The 16,013-nt window shown below is 45.1% G+C and overlaps 1 protein-coding gene across 2 annotated transcripts in view; it reads right to left on the reverse strand.

The window, feature by feature from the left end:
- The window catches only part of LRP1 (LDL receptor related protein 1), a 105,069-nt gene that overhangs the window by 66,770 nt on the left and 22,286 nt on the right, over nt 1–16,013 (reverse strand). For both annotated transcript variants that reach the window (XM_074269895.1, XM_074269893.1), the window contains 9 exons: nt 12,181–12,343; nt 11,804–12,026; nt 10,457–10,646; nt 9,652–9,795; nt 8,277–8,513; nt 2,827–3,007; nt 2,183–2,405; nt 721–922; nt 152–277 (listed from right to left, as the gene is read on the reverse strand). In XM_074269895.1, coding sequence (XP_074125996.1) covers nt 152–277; nt 721–922; nt 2,183–2,405; nt 2,827–3,007; nt 8,277–8,513; nt 9,652–9,795; nt 10,457–10,646; nt 11,804–12,026; nt 12,181–12,343 — 1,689 coding nt within the window. The remainder of the gene's footprint in view (nt 1–151; nt 278–720; nt 923–2,182; nt 2,406–2,826; nt 3,008–8,276; nt 8,514–9,651; nt 9,796–10,456; nt 10,647–11,803; nt 12,027–12,180; nt 12,344–16,013) is intronic.

The raw sequence follows: 16,013 nt of genomic DNA on the forward strand, positions 1-16,013 counted from the left end.
TGCTGTCGTGTCCCATTTCTCACTTCTGGGTTCCTCAATACCAAGTTCTCCCTCACCATCACTGTTCTGGCTCGAGGCCATTCCCACCCAACGCCAGGACAAAGGACTCCCAACAGCCCAGGCTAACCCACATTTCCGGGTCCCCTCGTACCAAGGCAGGTGACGCCATCGGCATCCAGCACCTGGTCTTCTGCACACGCACACTGTCGACTACCAGGAGTGGCCAGGCAGAGGCTGCTGCAGCCCCCATTGTTTACACGGCACTTATTGGTTCCCACTGCAAGGAATGGATCAAATCAGGGAATGGGGCAGGGAGATGAAACAGAGAGAGGACCAGGATGGGAATACGGGGATGAAGCAAAGTCAGAGGGGGCCAAAGAAGAGAGACGCAAAGAAGATGGATTGAAGAAATAGAAATGGAGGAAAAAGAGAAGAAAAGGAGACCGGTTGTCCAGGAGTTTATGAGAAATAGAAATAGGAGAAAAAATGAGCAAGAGAGGTAGAGACTTAGTCAGATTTAGTGGAACAGGAATTTCTTCTCCCAATCTACCATAATGGAAGAAATAAAGACAAAGGGGCATGATGGATGGCCCTTTCTGCCAGAAAGCTCCCCCTCCCCCCCAGTTCAGCTGCAGTCCAGGCTGCTTCATTTCCTGTGGCTGCTATCTAAGGGAAAGAAAGGGCAACTAAACGTCTTCCCTAGACCTGGGCCCGGAGTACCTTGCTGCTGCTGGGCATCGTACATGCGGATCTCAAAGATAGGGGGCCTCTCGCTTCGAAGCAGAGTCACGGTGGGGGTCGTGCCTGGTGGTCCCCGCTCTAAACGGTACACGCTGCCACTTCGATACTCAGTCCAGAAGAGGTAGGAGCCGTGGTGACACAGGCCAAAGGCATGATTCAGCTCGGGACCCTCATACACAATCTGGAGAGGGAGGGAGGAGTCAGGATGGAGGGGTCTTGGTGGGAGGCACAACGAGTGGGCAGAAGGGTCATTAGGGAGAATCTGGGAGACACACAGGTCACTCAGACTGAAAGATGTCAATGAGTCAGGAGTGGGGAACCTAGTCTGGGAGGTGTCATAAAAATGGGGAAAGGAGTCCTAAGCAGGCTCCATCTGGATTAGAGTTAAATAAGCTCCAGAACACTCCTGGGTTGTCAGGAAAGGCAAACATAGATAATGTAGTCCCTACACTACTCAGTGCAGTCCTGGGAAGTTCCAGGAAGAATGAGAGCCCCAATTTATGGCCTTGTTGTTGTCTATTCATTCAGTCACGTCCAATTCTTCGTGACCTCATGGACCAAACTGTTCATGAGGTTTTCTTGGCAAAGACACTGGAGTGTCTCCAGTAATTTAAGAAAAACAAGAGTTAAATAACTTGCCCAAAGTCACACAGCTGGTAAGGGCCAGCTTTTAACCAGGTCTTCCTGACGCTTGGCCCATCCCTCCTCTATCCACTGAGTCACCTAGCTGCCTCCCGGACTTATGTGGCTATACACAGCTACCATGTCTGAGCCCAGAGAGCTCCCCTGATACCAGGCCAGTGTTCCATCCACTGGGTTAGCTAGCTGCCCATTCATGGCCTATCCGGAGGCCATTACTGCTTTCACTATGGCTCTACTCCACTCTGCCCCATCCACATCCCCAGCCAATCCTGGACCTATCTCTTCCGTGCTTCCCCTACCAAGTTCCCTCACAAATCCCTTGTGGATAATAAAGCAAAACAACTACATCCAAAATTCATGTGTTTCATTATACACCTAGAGTCCATCACTTCACTCTTGGGAGGTGGGTAGCATATTCTATCTTGAACCCTCTTTGTGTTTAATTTTCTCTATCTATGTCTTTGATCCGGGCCCTCTTTTCCCCGTCAGAATGGGGATTTTCCCCTCCAAGACAGGGCCAAATCTCATCCCTAAATGCAGATGTAGAGGAGTGCTATACCAATGGAGGGAGTTTCCACACTAGTATTTCCTACACCTTTAAATCTATCTAAGCCAAAAAAACCCAAAAAAACCAACAACCCTAAAACTGCTGAAAGACGCCATCCTTCTGTGATACCCTTTTCCCCCAAGGACTTGGGCTGGAAGCTAGAATGCCAGTCTCCTTATGCTCCAAGTCCTAGGCTAGCCATGGGCACAGACACATATCAACATAAAGACAGACGCACACAGATAACCCCACCTTTCGGTCAGTGCCATTGAGTAGCACAGTCTCAATTCGGTCGTAGAAGGCATCTACCCAGTAAAGGCGCCCCGCAGGGATGTCCAGGCTCAGGCCATTGGGCCACAGCACTGTCTTGGATGTCACAAAGATATCCCGGTGGGAGCCATCCATCCAGGCTCGCTCCAGTCGTCCCCGGCGGCTATCTTTGGGGTCTTCCTCCCAGTCTGTCCAATACATCCACCTGTGGGCAAAGAAGAACCAAAGCCGTTTGTTTCCACCACTCTTGATACCCTAGAATCATCCTGTGCTATATTGAATAGAATATTTTGGCCTCTGGCCCCTATAGTTAAGGACTCTCTTGGCTCTTCATACTATTTCCCCCTAAAACTCTACTGACCATGATAAGATGGACTCTTTTCTCCTCTCTGGAGTAATTCTTACATGTTATACCCCTCCATATGGATTCCTCCCCCCACTTCAGCCTTTGTTCTGGTATTCTGCCTCAGCTGCTAGGTGCTCTGTCTGAATTTCCTGGTTCCTTTATCTCCCTCCCCCACTCCTGATTTCCATCCCGTTCTGGCCAGGTGTTCCCCTGCTACAAGTACTTTAGGTTTTGTTCTGGCCTCTGTTTTCCGCAAATTCATGACCCCCTGGGAACTTACCCATTCAGTGGGTCTACCACAATGGCCCTGGGATGAGTCATCTTGCCCTCAATTAGCGTCTTACGGGTCTGAGCTGCCTTTTCCAGCCTCGCCACACTAATAGTCTTCTTGGGCCCATCATCAGTCCAGTACAGATTGTCTCCCATCCAATCCACAGCTACACCTTCCACGTTATGAATACCTAGGGTGGGATAAGGGATGAGAAGCAAGGCAGGAACCTTTAACCAACAATATGCCTGTTCTAGCCCTTTAAGACAAGCACACACTGTACCCACTGAGAGTTTAAAGATAGTCTAGTGTAACTTTCTCATTTTGCAAATAGAGAAACTGAGGCCCAGATCTTCCTTTTTCTACCATGTCAGACACTCAATACTCTTCTGTGCTGAGGACAAAGAGTTGTTGGGGATGGGCAGTGAGTATGTGGTTAAAAAAAAGTAGGTTATTTCATGTGTTTGTATGCATCTATGTCAAAGAGCATGTCCTCATGATATTGTATATGGCAGCTTGTGTCTCAAGAATAATGAACTTATAACTGACATGGATGGCCAAATAAATATATGCATGTGCAGATATCTCCAAGGAACAACATACAAAATTTGAAGATACAAGATGAATAAACAGAAAAGTGATTATTTTCATTCAACGAAAGCATTCATCTCCTCTCTTTTAACTAGCACCACAGAATTTTAGAGTTGAAAGAGAACTCAGAGGCCATCCAATCTAACTTATCCCTGTCCAAGAATCTTCCCTGCAACACTTCCAACAAGTGACCATTCAACATCACTTGAGAATCTACAGTAAGCAAAAAACCCACTTCCCATGGCAACCCTTTCTTCTTTGAGACAATGAGAACTAATTGTGGGAGTGTTTTCTTATATCAAGCCCAAGTCAATCCCTCTGCAACTTCCACCTATTTCTTCCCAATACAGAAATCTTAGTTTTTATATCATTTAGTGACCTCCATTCTCTTCTCTAGGCCCAGGAAGATTTTTATATCATTTAGTGACCTCCATCCTCTTCTCTAGGCCCAGGAAGATTTTTATATCATTTAGTGACCTCCATCCTCTTCTCTAGGCCCAGGAAGATTTTTATACCATTTAGTGACCTCCATCCTCTTCTCTAGGCCCAGGAAGATTTTTATATCATTTAGTGACCTCCATCCTCTTCTCTAGGCCCAGGAAGATGGGGCCTAGATAAGGCAGCATTGGACTGTACTTGTCAGAGAATGGCTTCAAAAATTACAGGAAGTTTTTGTGATCTAGTGGTAAATTAGAAGCAGTTTACTCCCCAGATTGGTATATACCACACCCTAGAACATGCTACCTCCTGTCTCCTGACTGTGCTCCTTGAGTTCCCAGAACATACCTCTTTCTGTTTGTGCCTGCTCTAAGACAGACTTCATGAAGTCTCACAGCACACAACCTGTTGAGGAACTTGCCTAGTCAAAAAATTGAGGGACAACTTTGAACCTTTTAATCATCTACCTTTCTTATTAAGTCCTTTCCCATCTACTAGTATTTTACCTAGGCTGAATTCTCTAATTAGCATATTCCCATACTCTCTCCATCTCAGAATCCTGAACTCCTGATAACTGAATCCCAGTTGTTCACTCCCTCAAACTCAGTAATCTCAACCATAACCCTCAATGTCCCACTCCAGATCCATCTACCCCTCCCATCGTGCCCTTTGGAATACCTGTCCCACAATTAACCATTTTTCTTAAACCTCTTCTCTTGTTCTTTCATTCTAGTGCTCACTGAGGGCTGGCACTGAAACTCTCCTGAAACTCTGGGTACCTTTTCCAATGCGGATTGTATTTTCTCTCATAGCCCTTGATTCACTGTTTTCAGTGGGGAAGCAGTATTCACTCCTTGCTTCTGATTACCCCATTCAGACTAGACTCTCTCTACTGCCATCATTCAAGAATCTCTCCTTTGAAGTTCAGGCTATCTGAAATTATCACCCAATTGAGATCCTGGTGGTCATTATTTACCAATCCTCAAAATTAATTGTCCTTTCCTAATGAGCTTAATGATTGGGTCAAAGTTTTCCTCTCCACTCTAATTTCTGCCTCCATACTAGGAGATTTCAACTTACATACTGAAATTTCCTCAGATACTCTGACTCCTGGTTCTTCAAACCACTTAGTCGACTGCCATGACCTAATCCTTTACTCCAACTCAGCTATAAACCAGGATGGTCATACCACAACCTTTTAAATTCAGTGTTCTTAAATTCTGAACATTCTTTGTATAATTTTAATTTTTATCATTCCATCTCTCCCTTTACCTTAAAATCCTAACTTTTCCCCCCTTATTGTCATCACCAATCCTTTTACTCCTCAGATGGACTTTTCTAGCCCATCATCCCTGCAAACTCCTCCTTTTCCATTTTCTACCATTGAAACTTTTCTACTCTATACTATGCTCTACTTTCCAAACTCTCTCTTTTGACCTACTGATGACCATGTATTGCCAAACTTGTATTACCATCTTCCTCCTTTACTCCTACTCACATGCTGGTGAATAAAGCTAGAGGAAGTCACAAATCATGCTGACCAAGTCCATCACAAATTTATGTTAACTAATTTCAACAGAGCCCAAACTGTAGCAAGGAAGTATTTCTATTCTTCCCTAATTAGTTCTCTATCTCATTTACTACTGAGGCTGCTTCCCAAAGGGCTCCTTCCCCTTCTACCCACTCCTATGTATCTCATATGTTAACCAAAAAGTTTAAAGCCACATGCCAGGAACTTCCTTTCCCCTACTTCTCATCCCCAACTGTCCTCAACTTCATTGTAGTCTAATAAAGATGTAGCCCTTCATAAAAATCCCGACCCTTCCATGTATACCCTTGATCCCACTGCCTCCCATCTTCTCTGGCAGATTTCTCTAGTATCCATCATCCCCTTTATCTCCCTAGTCTTTAATCACTCTCTATCTACTAGTTCCTTCCTGGCTGTCCATGTCTCCTCCATTCTTAACGCCTAGCTTCAACAGATCTCATTATCTCCAAGAGTTATCATCCTGTCTTTCCTCTCCTCCTCAGTTAAATACCTTGAAAAAGCCACCTACGCTGTCTGCCTCTATTTCCTCTCAGTGGATTCAACCCTCTTCCAAAAGGCTTCTGACCTTATTATCCAAATGAACCACTCCCTCCAAAGTTGCGAAAAATCTCTTAATTTACACATCTAATGGCCTTTCCTCAGTCTCCATCCTTAACTCCCCAGAGGCCCAGGACATGATTGGTCACTTTCTTCCCAGCAAAAACCCCTTTCTCTCCAGGTTTTCTTGATAATACTCTCTCTCTTTGTTTCTTCCCCTCCCCCTCCCCATCAGAGAATATCTCCCTTTTAGCTACTCTTGTTAGATCTTTATCTATGTCACAGCCATTAACAGTAATTATGCCTAAGGCTCTGCCTGGGACCTATTCTCTTTTGTCTCTGCCTTATCTCATTCAGCCAACTCACCTTTTCTACACATCCCACTGCATCTAAAGCCATCTCCAGCCATCTGGATCTCTATCTTGCCCCTGGACCCTGTTGGAGAAAGTGAGGCTTCCTCCCTCCCCACTTAAATCTACACTTTCTTGTCTAGCTCATCTTCTGTAAAGAAGGGCAGATAATAACAACAATAACAACACCACTTTATCTCATTTGATAAACCCATTATCTCTCATCAGCCCAAGTCCCTCTCTTGAGCTTTGGTTTACCACCACCAATTTCCTATTGAATATTTCAAATTGCATCTCATCTCAAACTCAACCGGTTCTGAATAGAACTTTTTATCTTTTCCCAAATTTACACCTTTTGTGAATTTCCCTGTCTTAGCCACTCAGGTGTCATCCTCAATGTCTTACCCTTGCTCACTCCACAAACCAACTCAGTGGCTAAATCTTGTACTTTTCACCTTCACATCTTTCATATGTACATATATGTATGTATATTTATACAATGCATATGTGTGTATATATATATATATACATATATATATGTATATATGTGTATATATATATATGTGTGTATGTATATATATATATATATATATATATATATATATATATATATATATATATATATATATATATATATATATATATATATATATATATTATGTGTGTGTGTGTGCATTGGTTTAGTTCCCCATCACCTCTTGCTTAGGCTTTTGAAATACCCTTCCAATTAGTCTCCTTGCATTAAGTCTCTCTAATCTAATCCATCTGAACAACTGCCAAAGCGATTTTCTTAAACCCCTACTAAATAAACCCCAACTTCTAGCTTCAAGTATAAGTTCTTCAGTCATTTCCAGCTCATCCCCTAGCCCCATCCCATCTTTCCAGTCTTCTCACATTTGACTCCCTTTCACCCAAGTCTGGCTGGCCTAATTGCTGCTCCTTAGACATGACAATTCCTCTTCTGTCTCAGGGCTTGGGATGCTTTTTCTCCTCACTTCAGGGTCTCAAGGCTCCAAAGTCCCCTAATTCAGGAGGCCTTTGTCAGTCTATTCATCTGCTAATTCCTTCCCCCTCCTTCCTGACAGTTCTCTTAGTAGCTACTGCCCACCTATTTATAGATGTGGGATCTCTCTCATCAGAATGCATGTTCCTTGAGGGTAGTAACTGGTCTTACATTTTCTTTCCTCTCTCTAACACTTAGCAGAGGGCCTGGCTGATAGTCAACCTTTAACAAATTCTTGTTGATTAATTGCATCATTACAGGTAGGGGAATCCCAATCCATCCAATTTCCCCATTTGTTTCTGGATCACTGAAGGGGAATCCGTGATGGGCTGGAGGGGAATATAAGGATATAAGGGGATGTAAAGTTATGAGCTCAGGAACCTGGTCACCCCTGGAGAACAATCAGAACTGAAGGCATCAAGCCAATAAACTGGGAATAGAAGTCAAGGAGGAAATGGGATTCAAATTACAAAAGCATGACTCACTTTTGTACTTGCCCCAACATAAAGTAAGGTCTACCTACACTCATTCTGGCAGGAAGTCCCACCATCTCACAGGAACACAAAACTGCTCTGTCCCTTCCCATCTCCCCTCATCCCAATGCTAATATGAGTGGCCCCAGGCACAATTAGGTCGATGCTGTGAAGTCTAAGAGCTCAGAGCCACCTCTCTGGTGAGCCAAGGAGAAAGAGGTCTGGGATGCTCCCAGGGAATTATAGGACGAGTCCTAGATGGATGAGCATCCATTGCCCTAGCTCTACGTCGCTCACTAAGGGAGGTTGTCTTTTCCCCAACCTCTCTACCATCAATCTCCTCCTGCAGACAAAATTTCATTTTTTTATCTTTCATCCAAATCTCCAAGTTTTCTATTGTCCAGTCAGAGGATGAGTCTGGTGCTGAAAAATCTCTAAGAAAAAAACAAACAAACAAAACGCTCCAGAGTACTTATTCCTCAACATGTGCTGCCTGTTCCTCTCCCTTTAGAGACCCTTACCATCCTTGAGAATGGTCTCCCGCTCGGTGCCATCGATCTTCTGACGGCCAATGAGGTAGCTGGTGGTGTCAGCAAAGTAGATGAAGCCTGTCTCCGCATGGAAATCCAGCGCTCGGGGGTTCATGAGGTTTTCTATGGGGATCATGTGCTCATCAGGGACCTTGGCACCCATATCCATGCCTCGGATGATACCTGGCCGGCCCTTTCCGTACACCAGGAACAGCTCGTGCTCTGGTTCTGCAGAGGGAGGGAGAATAATTTAAAAAGGCATCCTCAGCCACCATCCTGCTTCAGGGGTGGCAGCCTGAGCCTGGGACCTGTGGAGATGTAGAGAGAAGGAAGGGGCTTGGGTCCCAGAATGTAGAGAGAAGGAAGGGGCTTGGGTCCCAGAATGTAGAGAGAAGGAAGGGGCTTGGGTCCCAGAATGTAAAGAGAAGGAAGGGGCTTGGGTCCCAGAATGTAAAGAGAAGGAAGGGGCTTGGGTCCCAGAATGCCCTGAGGAGGAGGGACGGGAGGAAAAAGTATGAGTTATAAGGCAACACATGTGTCCCTCACTAGGGTACCCTGAACCAACATCTTGTGCTTTTCCTTTTCTTCCTCCTCCTTCTTCCCACAAGTTTCTACCATTCTCAGGATACAAGATAGAGAGATAAGGGGGAGAAAGAGAGAGGAAGGGAGGAAGAGAGAGAGAGAGAGAGAGAGAGAGAGAGAGAGAGAGAGAGAGACAGAGAGAGAGAGACAGAGACAGAGACAGACAGAGACAGAGACAGAGAGAGACACAGAGAGACAGAGAGAAAAAGAGAGGGAGAGACAGAGACAGACAGAGACAGAGACAGACAGACAGACAGAGAGAGAGAGAGACAAAGAGAGATACTTATCACTGGCCTTAGGGAAAGGAAGGAGTTAAAGTAGAGAGTGGTGTGGGACACAAGCATACATGGAGAAAATGGGCAGACGTGGCCACAGTAGAAATGGACAAAAATCGCTGATCTCAAGTGAACAGGTGACAAGCCAACCCAACCTTTCTTCTCTCTTCCTACTGGGGAGCTGGACCAGAGCAGCAGGGACCCAGAACAGATGGGCAGAGTCCAACTCTCGACGCCTACACAAACACACTGCAAAACCAGACCTTGGGCAGACAGGCAAAGCTCGCCTCATATCTTCCTTTCAGCCCCTCGTTTCCCCCTGTCCTGCTGCTCTTTCAGCATCTTATTTCTATTGCAATTTTGCTCCACATTGCCTTCTTTTCCAAAAATACCCCTCCCTCCCACTAAGCTATCCCTTGTAACAAAGATTTTTTAAAAGAGGGGAACAAGGTTGGTTCAGCAAGGCCATCCCAAAGGTCATGCACATAGGCTTGGGGGGGATCACTCACTTTTGCAGGATTTCCCATCACTGCCCAAACTGAAGCCCGAACGACAGCGGCAGGTCCGGGCTTTGTGACTGTTGGCCAGAAGGCAGATATCCGAGCAGCCTCCTGGCTTCCCGTACTGGTCATTCTCACAGGCGTGGCTCCTCACTAAGGGGGGAAGGAGAGAAAAGGTCAGGGGGACGCTGCCCACCTTCCATGGCCCTGCCCCAGACTGGAAGCAGTTAGTCCTAAACATTCTTAGCTCGTCCCTCACTCCCCCTCTAAGGGATGAGAGGCTCCGAGTCTCCCTTATTTAACCCTGAGTTGGCGCTCTGGCCAGTGACTTTCTGGGCACAGAGCAGGGATGGATCCGCCCAGGGAGCTGCTTTGGACCCCAGGGCAGTCACTTACCAGCATCTCTTTCAGAGATGCTTAACTTTTTATTTTGTTTTGTTTTTTTCAGAGGCAACTGGAGTTTAGTGACTTGCCCAGGGTCATAGCTAGTAAGTGTCTGAGGCTGCATTTGACTCCAGAGCTGATGCTCTGTCCTTTGTATCATCCAGCTCCTCTGACATTTAATTTATTAAAATTTTTAATCTTTTTTTTTAAGCCTCAGATTTCTTCCTCTACAGAATGGGTTCAACGTTGTCTATTCCATTTTCAAGGAAAGTGATATGTGAACTCCAAGTATCCTAAATGTAAGTTGTCATTATTGTTATTTTCAATAAGTGGGTTGGTGGAGGCAGGGGATCCCCAGGAGGCTACCACAGTGGGACCGGGGATTCTAGAAAACAAAAGCTGTTTTTTTGGAGAGCTGAAGGTCTCTTACCTCGGGGCTGGCGCCGTTGGTGATAAATATGGAGGGCTCCCCCCTTGTCCACCCGAGTGACCACCTGGTATTCTGTGCTGTTGAACCGGTTCACTCGGATGACACTAGTTTTCTGCTGTGAATTAGCATTGTCTGAGTTGGTGGCGTAGAGGTAGTTCTCAAACACGGTCAGGCCATACAGGTGCTCAATCTGGGGGGAGCCATAGGGAGAGAAGAGATTGATGTGAAATGGAAGGAATGCAGGTATCAAATACTTACCCTTTCCCTGCCCCTCGGCACCTTCCACCCAGCTAGATCCCAGAACACCATTCACTAATCCCAGAGCCTTGGGAAATCCTTGTGACCTATCTGTATTTCAATTTCCTCGATTGTAAAATATTGTCTCGCTTGTTCCACAAGATTATTGTGAAAATCAAATGTACCGAGAAAGGGATGGGGAGAGGCACTGGACCTGTGATTTTACTTCCAGGGAGCTTCCAGGTGAAATTCTCTCTGCCAGTGCAGGTCCAAATTTCTTCCGGATTTACCTTTTCCTTGTATTTATTGTCTTAGCCATGTAGGGCCAGAGTCATACAGCCAGTACATATTAGAGGGAGAATTTGAATCCAGTTCTTCCTACCTTTAATGGTCTATCCACTATGTCATACTGCCTTAAATATGCAGTAATATTATTACAGAGGGGGGCCACACCCAGGGTCTCTCATACTGCCCTCTGGTCCAAAGATTCTTAACCTAGGGTTTATAAATTTGTGGGGTTGTTTAATTGTTTTTAAAAAATTATATTTTGTTATTTTACATATTTTATCATATATAATATCACATGCTATTTTATTATCTATTATATATTTTATTAATTTAAAATGTACAACCAATATAAATTAATAGTAAAATAAATAATATAGCATATAATAAAATATACAAAATATATTTTAATTTATATGTTAACATGCTGTATTTCTGTCTGACTGGTTTCATTTTTGATCCTATGCATTTTATTTATGAATTTAGAAACATGATTCTGAGAAAGAGTCCATCGGCTTCACCAGACTGCCAAAGAGATCTAGGACTCACAAAAAATTAAGACTCTCTCTCTTAGCTTCCTCTAGCCATCCTCTCCTTTTCAGGACACCCGGAGATGGCGATTCCTGCTGCTCGGCCAGGACATGAGATGGTGATCGCCCCTTGTTTCCCAGCAGTGTGCTGTGGGATGACGGGCCTCCCCTTCCCAATTAGATGGGAGGTACAGGCACCCAGCCAGAATGATCTCCCTTTCCCTGAGGAGCACAGCCCGGGAGAATTCTGAACTGAGAAAAGATTTAGAGACCACCTCCATTCGCCCATTCTCACCAGGATGCCTTGGATGATGGTCTGCCGACCCTTGCCCTCATAGTCCACCACTTCGATATAGTCCAGGTAGGCGTCAGCCCAGTACACCAGCCGGCTGACCAGGTCCAGAGTGATTCCGTGAGGAAACACGATTTTACTGTCCACCAGCTTGGTTCGGTTCTGCCCATCCATGTCACAGCGTTCCACCTTTGGGATCTGGCCATAGTCCGTGAAGAACACCTTCCTGTGGGCGAGGGATACGGGACGCTGAGGTTACCCGTTGGGTTAGTAAGCTCCCGCCCAACCCTGGCTCTTTGGCTCCCCTGCCAGGCTAGAGAAAGGGAGGCTGGATTTCTCCCTCTTGGCATCCCTGGGCCCCCCTCAGCGACCCGTCTCACCCCATAGCAGGGTCAAGGGCAATGCCCTTCGGATTGTAGAGTTCTACATCCAGCAGAGTGACACAGGTGTCTCCATTCCGGTTACACACAAAAATTCTGTCGTCGATGTCATCCACAAAGTAGAAGTTGCCTGTCAGCCAGTCGATGGCCATCTGCTCCACATCTGGGTGCAGCAAGAACAGTTTGGGTGAGAAGGAGCCTACCCCGAGCAGTGTAGCCCGCTCCGTTTCCCTGCAGGAACCTCTCCCTGGAGGACCCTCTCCAGGTCCAGGGGAGTCCTCTCAGTTTGGTTCCTAACCAGACCTTCATAATCCGACTGGTCTCACCTCTCCCATTAAGTTTTCCTTGACCATACCAATGCAAAGTGCTCTTTCTCTCCTCTCCCATCCTACTGACCCTCTCATTATCACCTATACTTTTTCATGCTATTGGTTATCTTTCTATATCTATCTTTCTATATTGGAAAACTGGCTTTTATACCCCATTCTGAAAGGGAGGGAATTTATATAGTGTCTAGGCGATTAAGAAAGTAATAAAAATTATTAATAATAATAACCAGAATTTATGGACTCCTTCAGGGTTGGCAAAGTGCTTTGCATGTTACCTCATTTGACTCTCACAACAATCCTCTGAGGTATTATGCCCACTTTACAGATAAGGAAATTGAGGTTGACAGAGGATAAGTGGTTTGCTCAGGTTCACAAAACTATTAAGTGATTGAGGCAAGTGTTGAACTCAGATCTTTCTGTATTCCAGTATTTCGTCCCCTATGTCACCTAGATGCCCAACCAATGTTGGTTGACTGGCAAGTAGCTTATCCCGCTATCTCTATGCTTCTATTTCCAATTCCTTTCTACAATTCTATTTCTTCCTGGGACTGGGATAAGTCAGGGGCATTTGGAGCTGCTGGGTGGTTATGGATCAACAGGTAACTAACCAAGAAGGACGGGAACTTGGGGGAGAGACCCGAGACATGGGACCCAGAACAGGCTCCCATACTCCAAATGAAGGAAATACATGCTTCTAGAAGAGTAAGAGGGGACAGAAGTTGGGATAAAAGTCTTCATAGAAAAGGGAACTCTGTCAAAAACTGGAAGGTGAAAAAAAGTTTAAGAGGGATTGCTTCAGCAAAAAGGCCTGACTCAGATCTCTAAGTTCACACACGAAGAGTGTGATGCAAGTTTCTTTTGACCAATTCTCCTTTCTGAGCATTCCTTTATATTTATTTCCCAAGCCCATCTGAAGAAATCTTTGGGTCATTAAAAAGTCTGCGAGCCTAATCCCAAAGACCATTTTCACATCATCTTTCTTCCATTCATACGGGGCAGTTCTCCTTGATATTTAACTATCTCCCCTCAGCCAGGATAGTTCCCCAGAGGAATGGCTAAACACATGTGATACGTGCTGTAATGGAATATTACTCATTATATTAAGAAGTGATGAAAATGAAGAATTCAGAGAAGTCTGAAAAGACACATGAAATGATATGGAATGAGGCAACAAAACCGAGAAGAACGATGACTATAAGAGTGCAAGTGAAAAGACCAAAAAAAAAAAAAAAAAGGGGGGGGGTTATCAATAAACTTATCCGCCCAGAAAACATTAAAAATTTTACTTCTCTCCTTTTGTAGAGGCTGAGACTTTGGGCATGGAACATTGAACTGCAAAGACTGTCAGACTCTGTGGTTAGGTTGGTTACTTTTGCTGAACTATTTTTTTCCTTCTATTTCTTTTTTATTTTTCAGCTTCAAAAATGGCTCACTGGGTAGAGAAGAGGGGGAGGGATATAGACCCTAATCCCACTAACTTAGGAAATCTGCCCTATATCTCTAAATCTAGTTACAAGGAGTTAATCATTTTTGATTTTTTTCTCTCCCTCCCCTGTTCCCCAGAGGGGTTGCCTGCCCAAAGGAACTTGGGGGTGTGGACCAGAAGGGACAAGAACATGGTTCCCTAGGAATTTGGCTGAGCTCTGACACTGACTCACAGTCACAGGACTTGAGCTGGTAGAGGAAGGAGGAGTGTGTGGAAGTGGGGAGGGGGAGGTACAGAAACAGCTGGAAATGGGGCTAAAGAGAAAGCAAACTCCAGGCCAGGCCCAAATTAATCCTTCTGAGAGAGCCCCTCCTCCTCCACCCAAGAAGAAATACGTGGGACCAGAGAAAGACAAAGTCTCTAAGATGGGCAAATGAAAGGAGTCTATCCAAGGAGTTTTTAACCTTTTTGTGAGAGGACCACGTTGGCAGTTTGGGAAAACCTATGAACCCCTTCTCATAATTATGTTTTTAAGAGCATAAAATAAAATACATAAAATTTCAAAGAAACCCAATGTATATTGAAATAAAGCTATCTATTTATCTATTAAATTCAAGTTCACAGTTCCTAGGATAAGAATTCCTAATCACCCAGTTCTCCCTAAATTCTAACTAGTTAGATACTGCCCCTCTCTTCCAAAAGTACCCGCACCCCAATCTTGAAGGGTTCTGCCTTTTAGGTTAGTAATATCCTTGATCCCTGACAAGATCATGAGTGTTGGGAGGTCAGATTTTTCTGAGGGAAATGAAAAGTCTGAGGGGTTCAAGTAAATTATATTATATTCCCCCCAAAAAAGAATGCCTTTGCATGTTAAAAGGGAAGGCTTAAAGGAGAAAATATGTCCCTGAAACCCAAATGTAGTTTGGTATATGGGGAAATATGGACATGCATTCTTATCCCTTCTCTTTGGGATGAGTTAGGGGGGTAATATGGGCCTGGGTGGGCATTATCTATTAATAATGGACTATTTTGCATAAAGATAGGCCCCAGAATATTATGGGGTTTTTGGTCACATTAGGGAGCAGTGCCATCTGATTGCCAATTTCTCCAAAACCTAATAGTATCTCTCTCTATATGTATATATATATATCACTTTAAGGTTTATGAGGCACTCTGCATCTATTATCTCATCTTACCCACACAACAGCCCTGGGAGGAAATTGCTATTATTATTATTGCATTTTACAGAACAGAAAACTGAGGCTACATCTAAATGACTTGTTCAGGATCACCACAGTATGTGGCTGAGGGTCAAATTCAAACGTGGGACTTCCTGAATCCCAGCTCAGCACCATTCAGCGGACCAGGCAGGCTTAGGACAGACATGGTCAGAGCCAGGGTCTCCAGGCCCAGACTCCTTTTCAGTATCGGTGCAACTAAAGCTGCAAGTTTGTCTGCAAAACCCTTTGCTATCCGCACTCCACCCTGACAATTTCTCCTTCTCAATGCTACGTTCCTTGGGTCCATCAGAGAAGCCTGAGGAACACAGGAAGGGGAATTCCCATGGATTCCCCTTCTGACTAAACTTAGCTCTTTGCACGGCAGCATGCGTGTGCGTGTATGTATACATACAGGCCTGGGAGGCGTGTGTGCATGTGCTGTGGCTGGAGAAGAAACGAGCCCAGAAGCCCCGAGTGCCCCCAGCCCAGAGATGGTGCTTTTAAGCCACTCTGTTCCTTTCTTCCCACCAGGTCCTCCTCTCCCCACATTTATTTCAGGAAGGAATGCCTCTCTGGGACCTCTGTCCCCCGACTTCTGCCAGATCCTGAAGGACCAGAGTTAGCTATAGAGCGTGGAGGTTGGGAATAGTAGAGCAGTATTTAAGGAAGGCTCCCAATAACATGGGGGAGGGAGTCTGGTGATTGAGGGTATGAGAAATAGAGGCCGCAGCGGAGTGATGATGCAAGGGACTTTCAGTTCCAGGCCCCAAAATAAGCTCGGTTTTTGTGCTTGCCATTTCTGGGTACCACCCTTCCCTCCCTCCTCATCAGAGGACCATTCAGCACCCCCCTCCAGTT

This window comes from Sminthopsis crassicaudata, chromosome 5 (assembly GCF_048593235.1).
Source record: "Sminthopsis crassicaudata isolate SCR6 chromosome 5, ASM4859323v1, whole genome shotgun sequence".
NCBI classification, from domain to species: domain Eukaryota; kingdom Metazoa; phylum Chordata; class Mammalia; order Dasyuromorphia; family Dasyuridae; genus Sminthopsis; species Sminthopsis crassicaudata.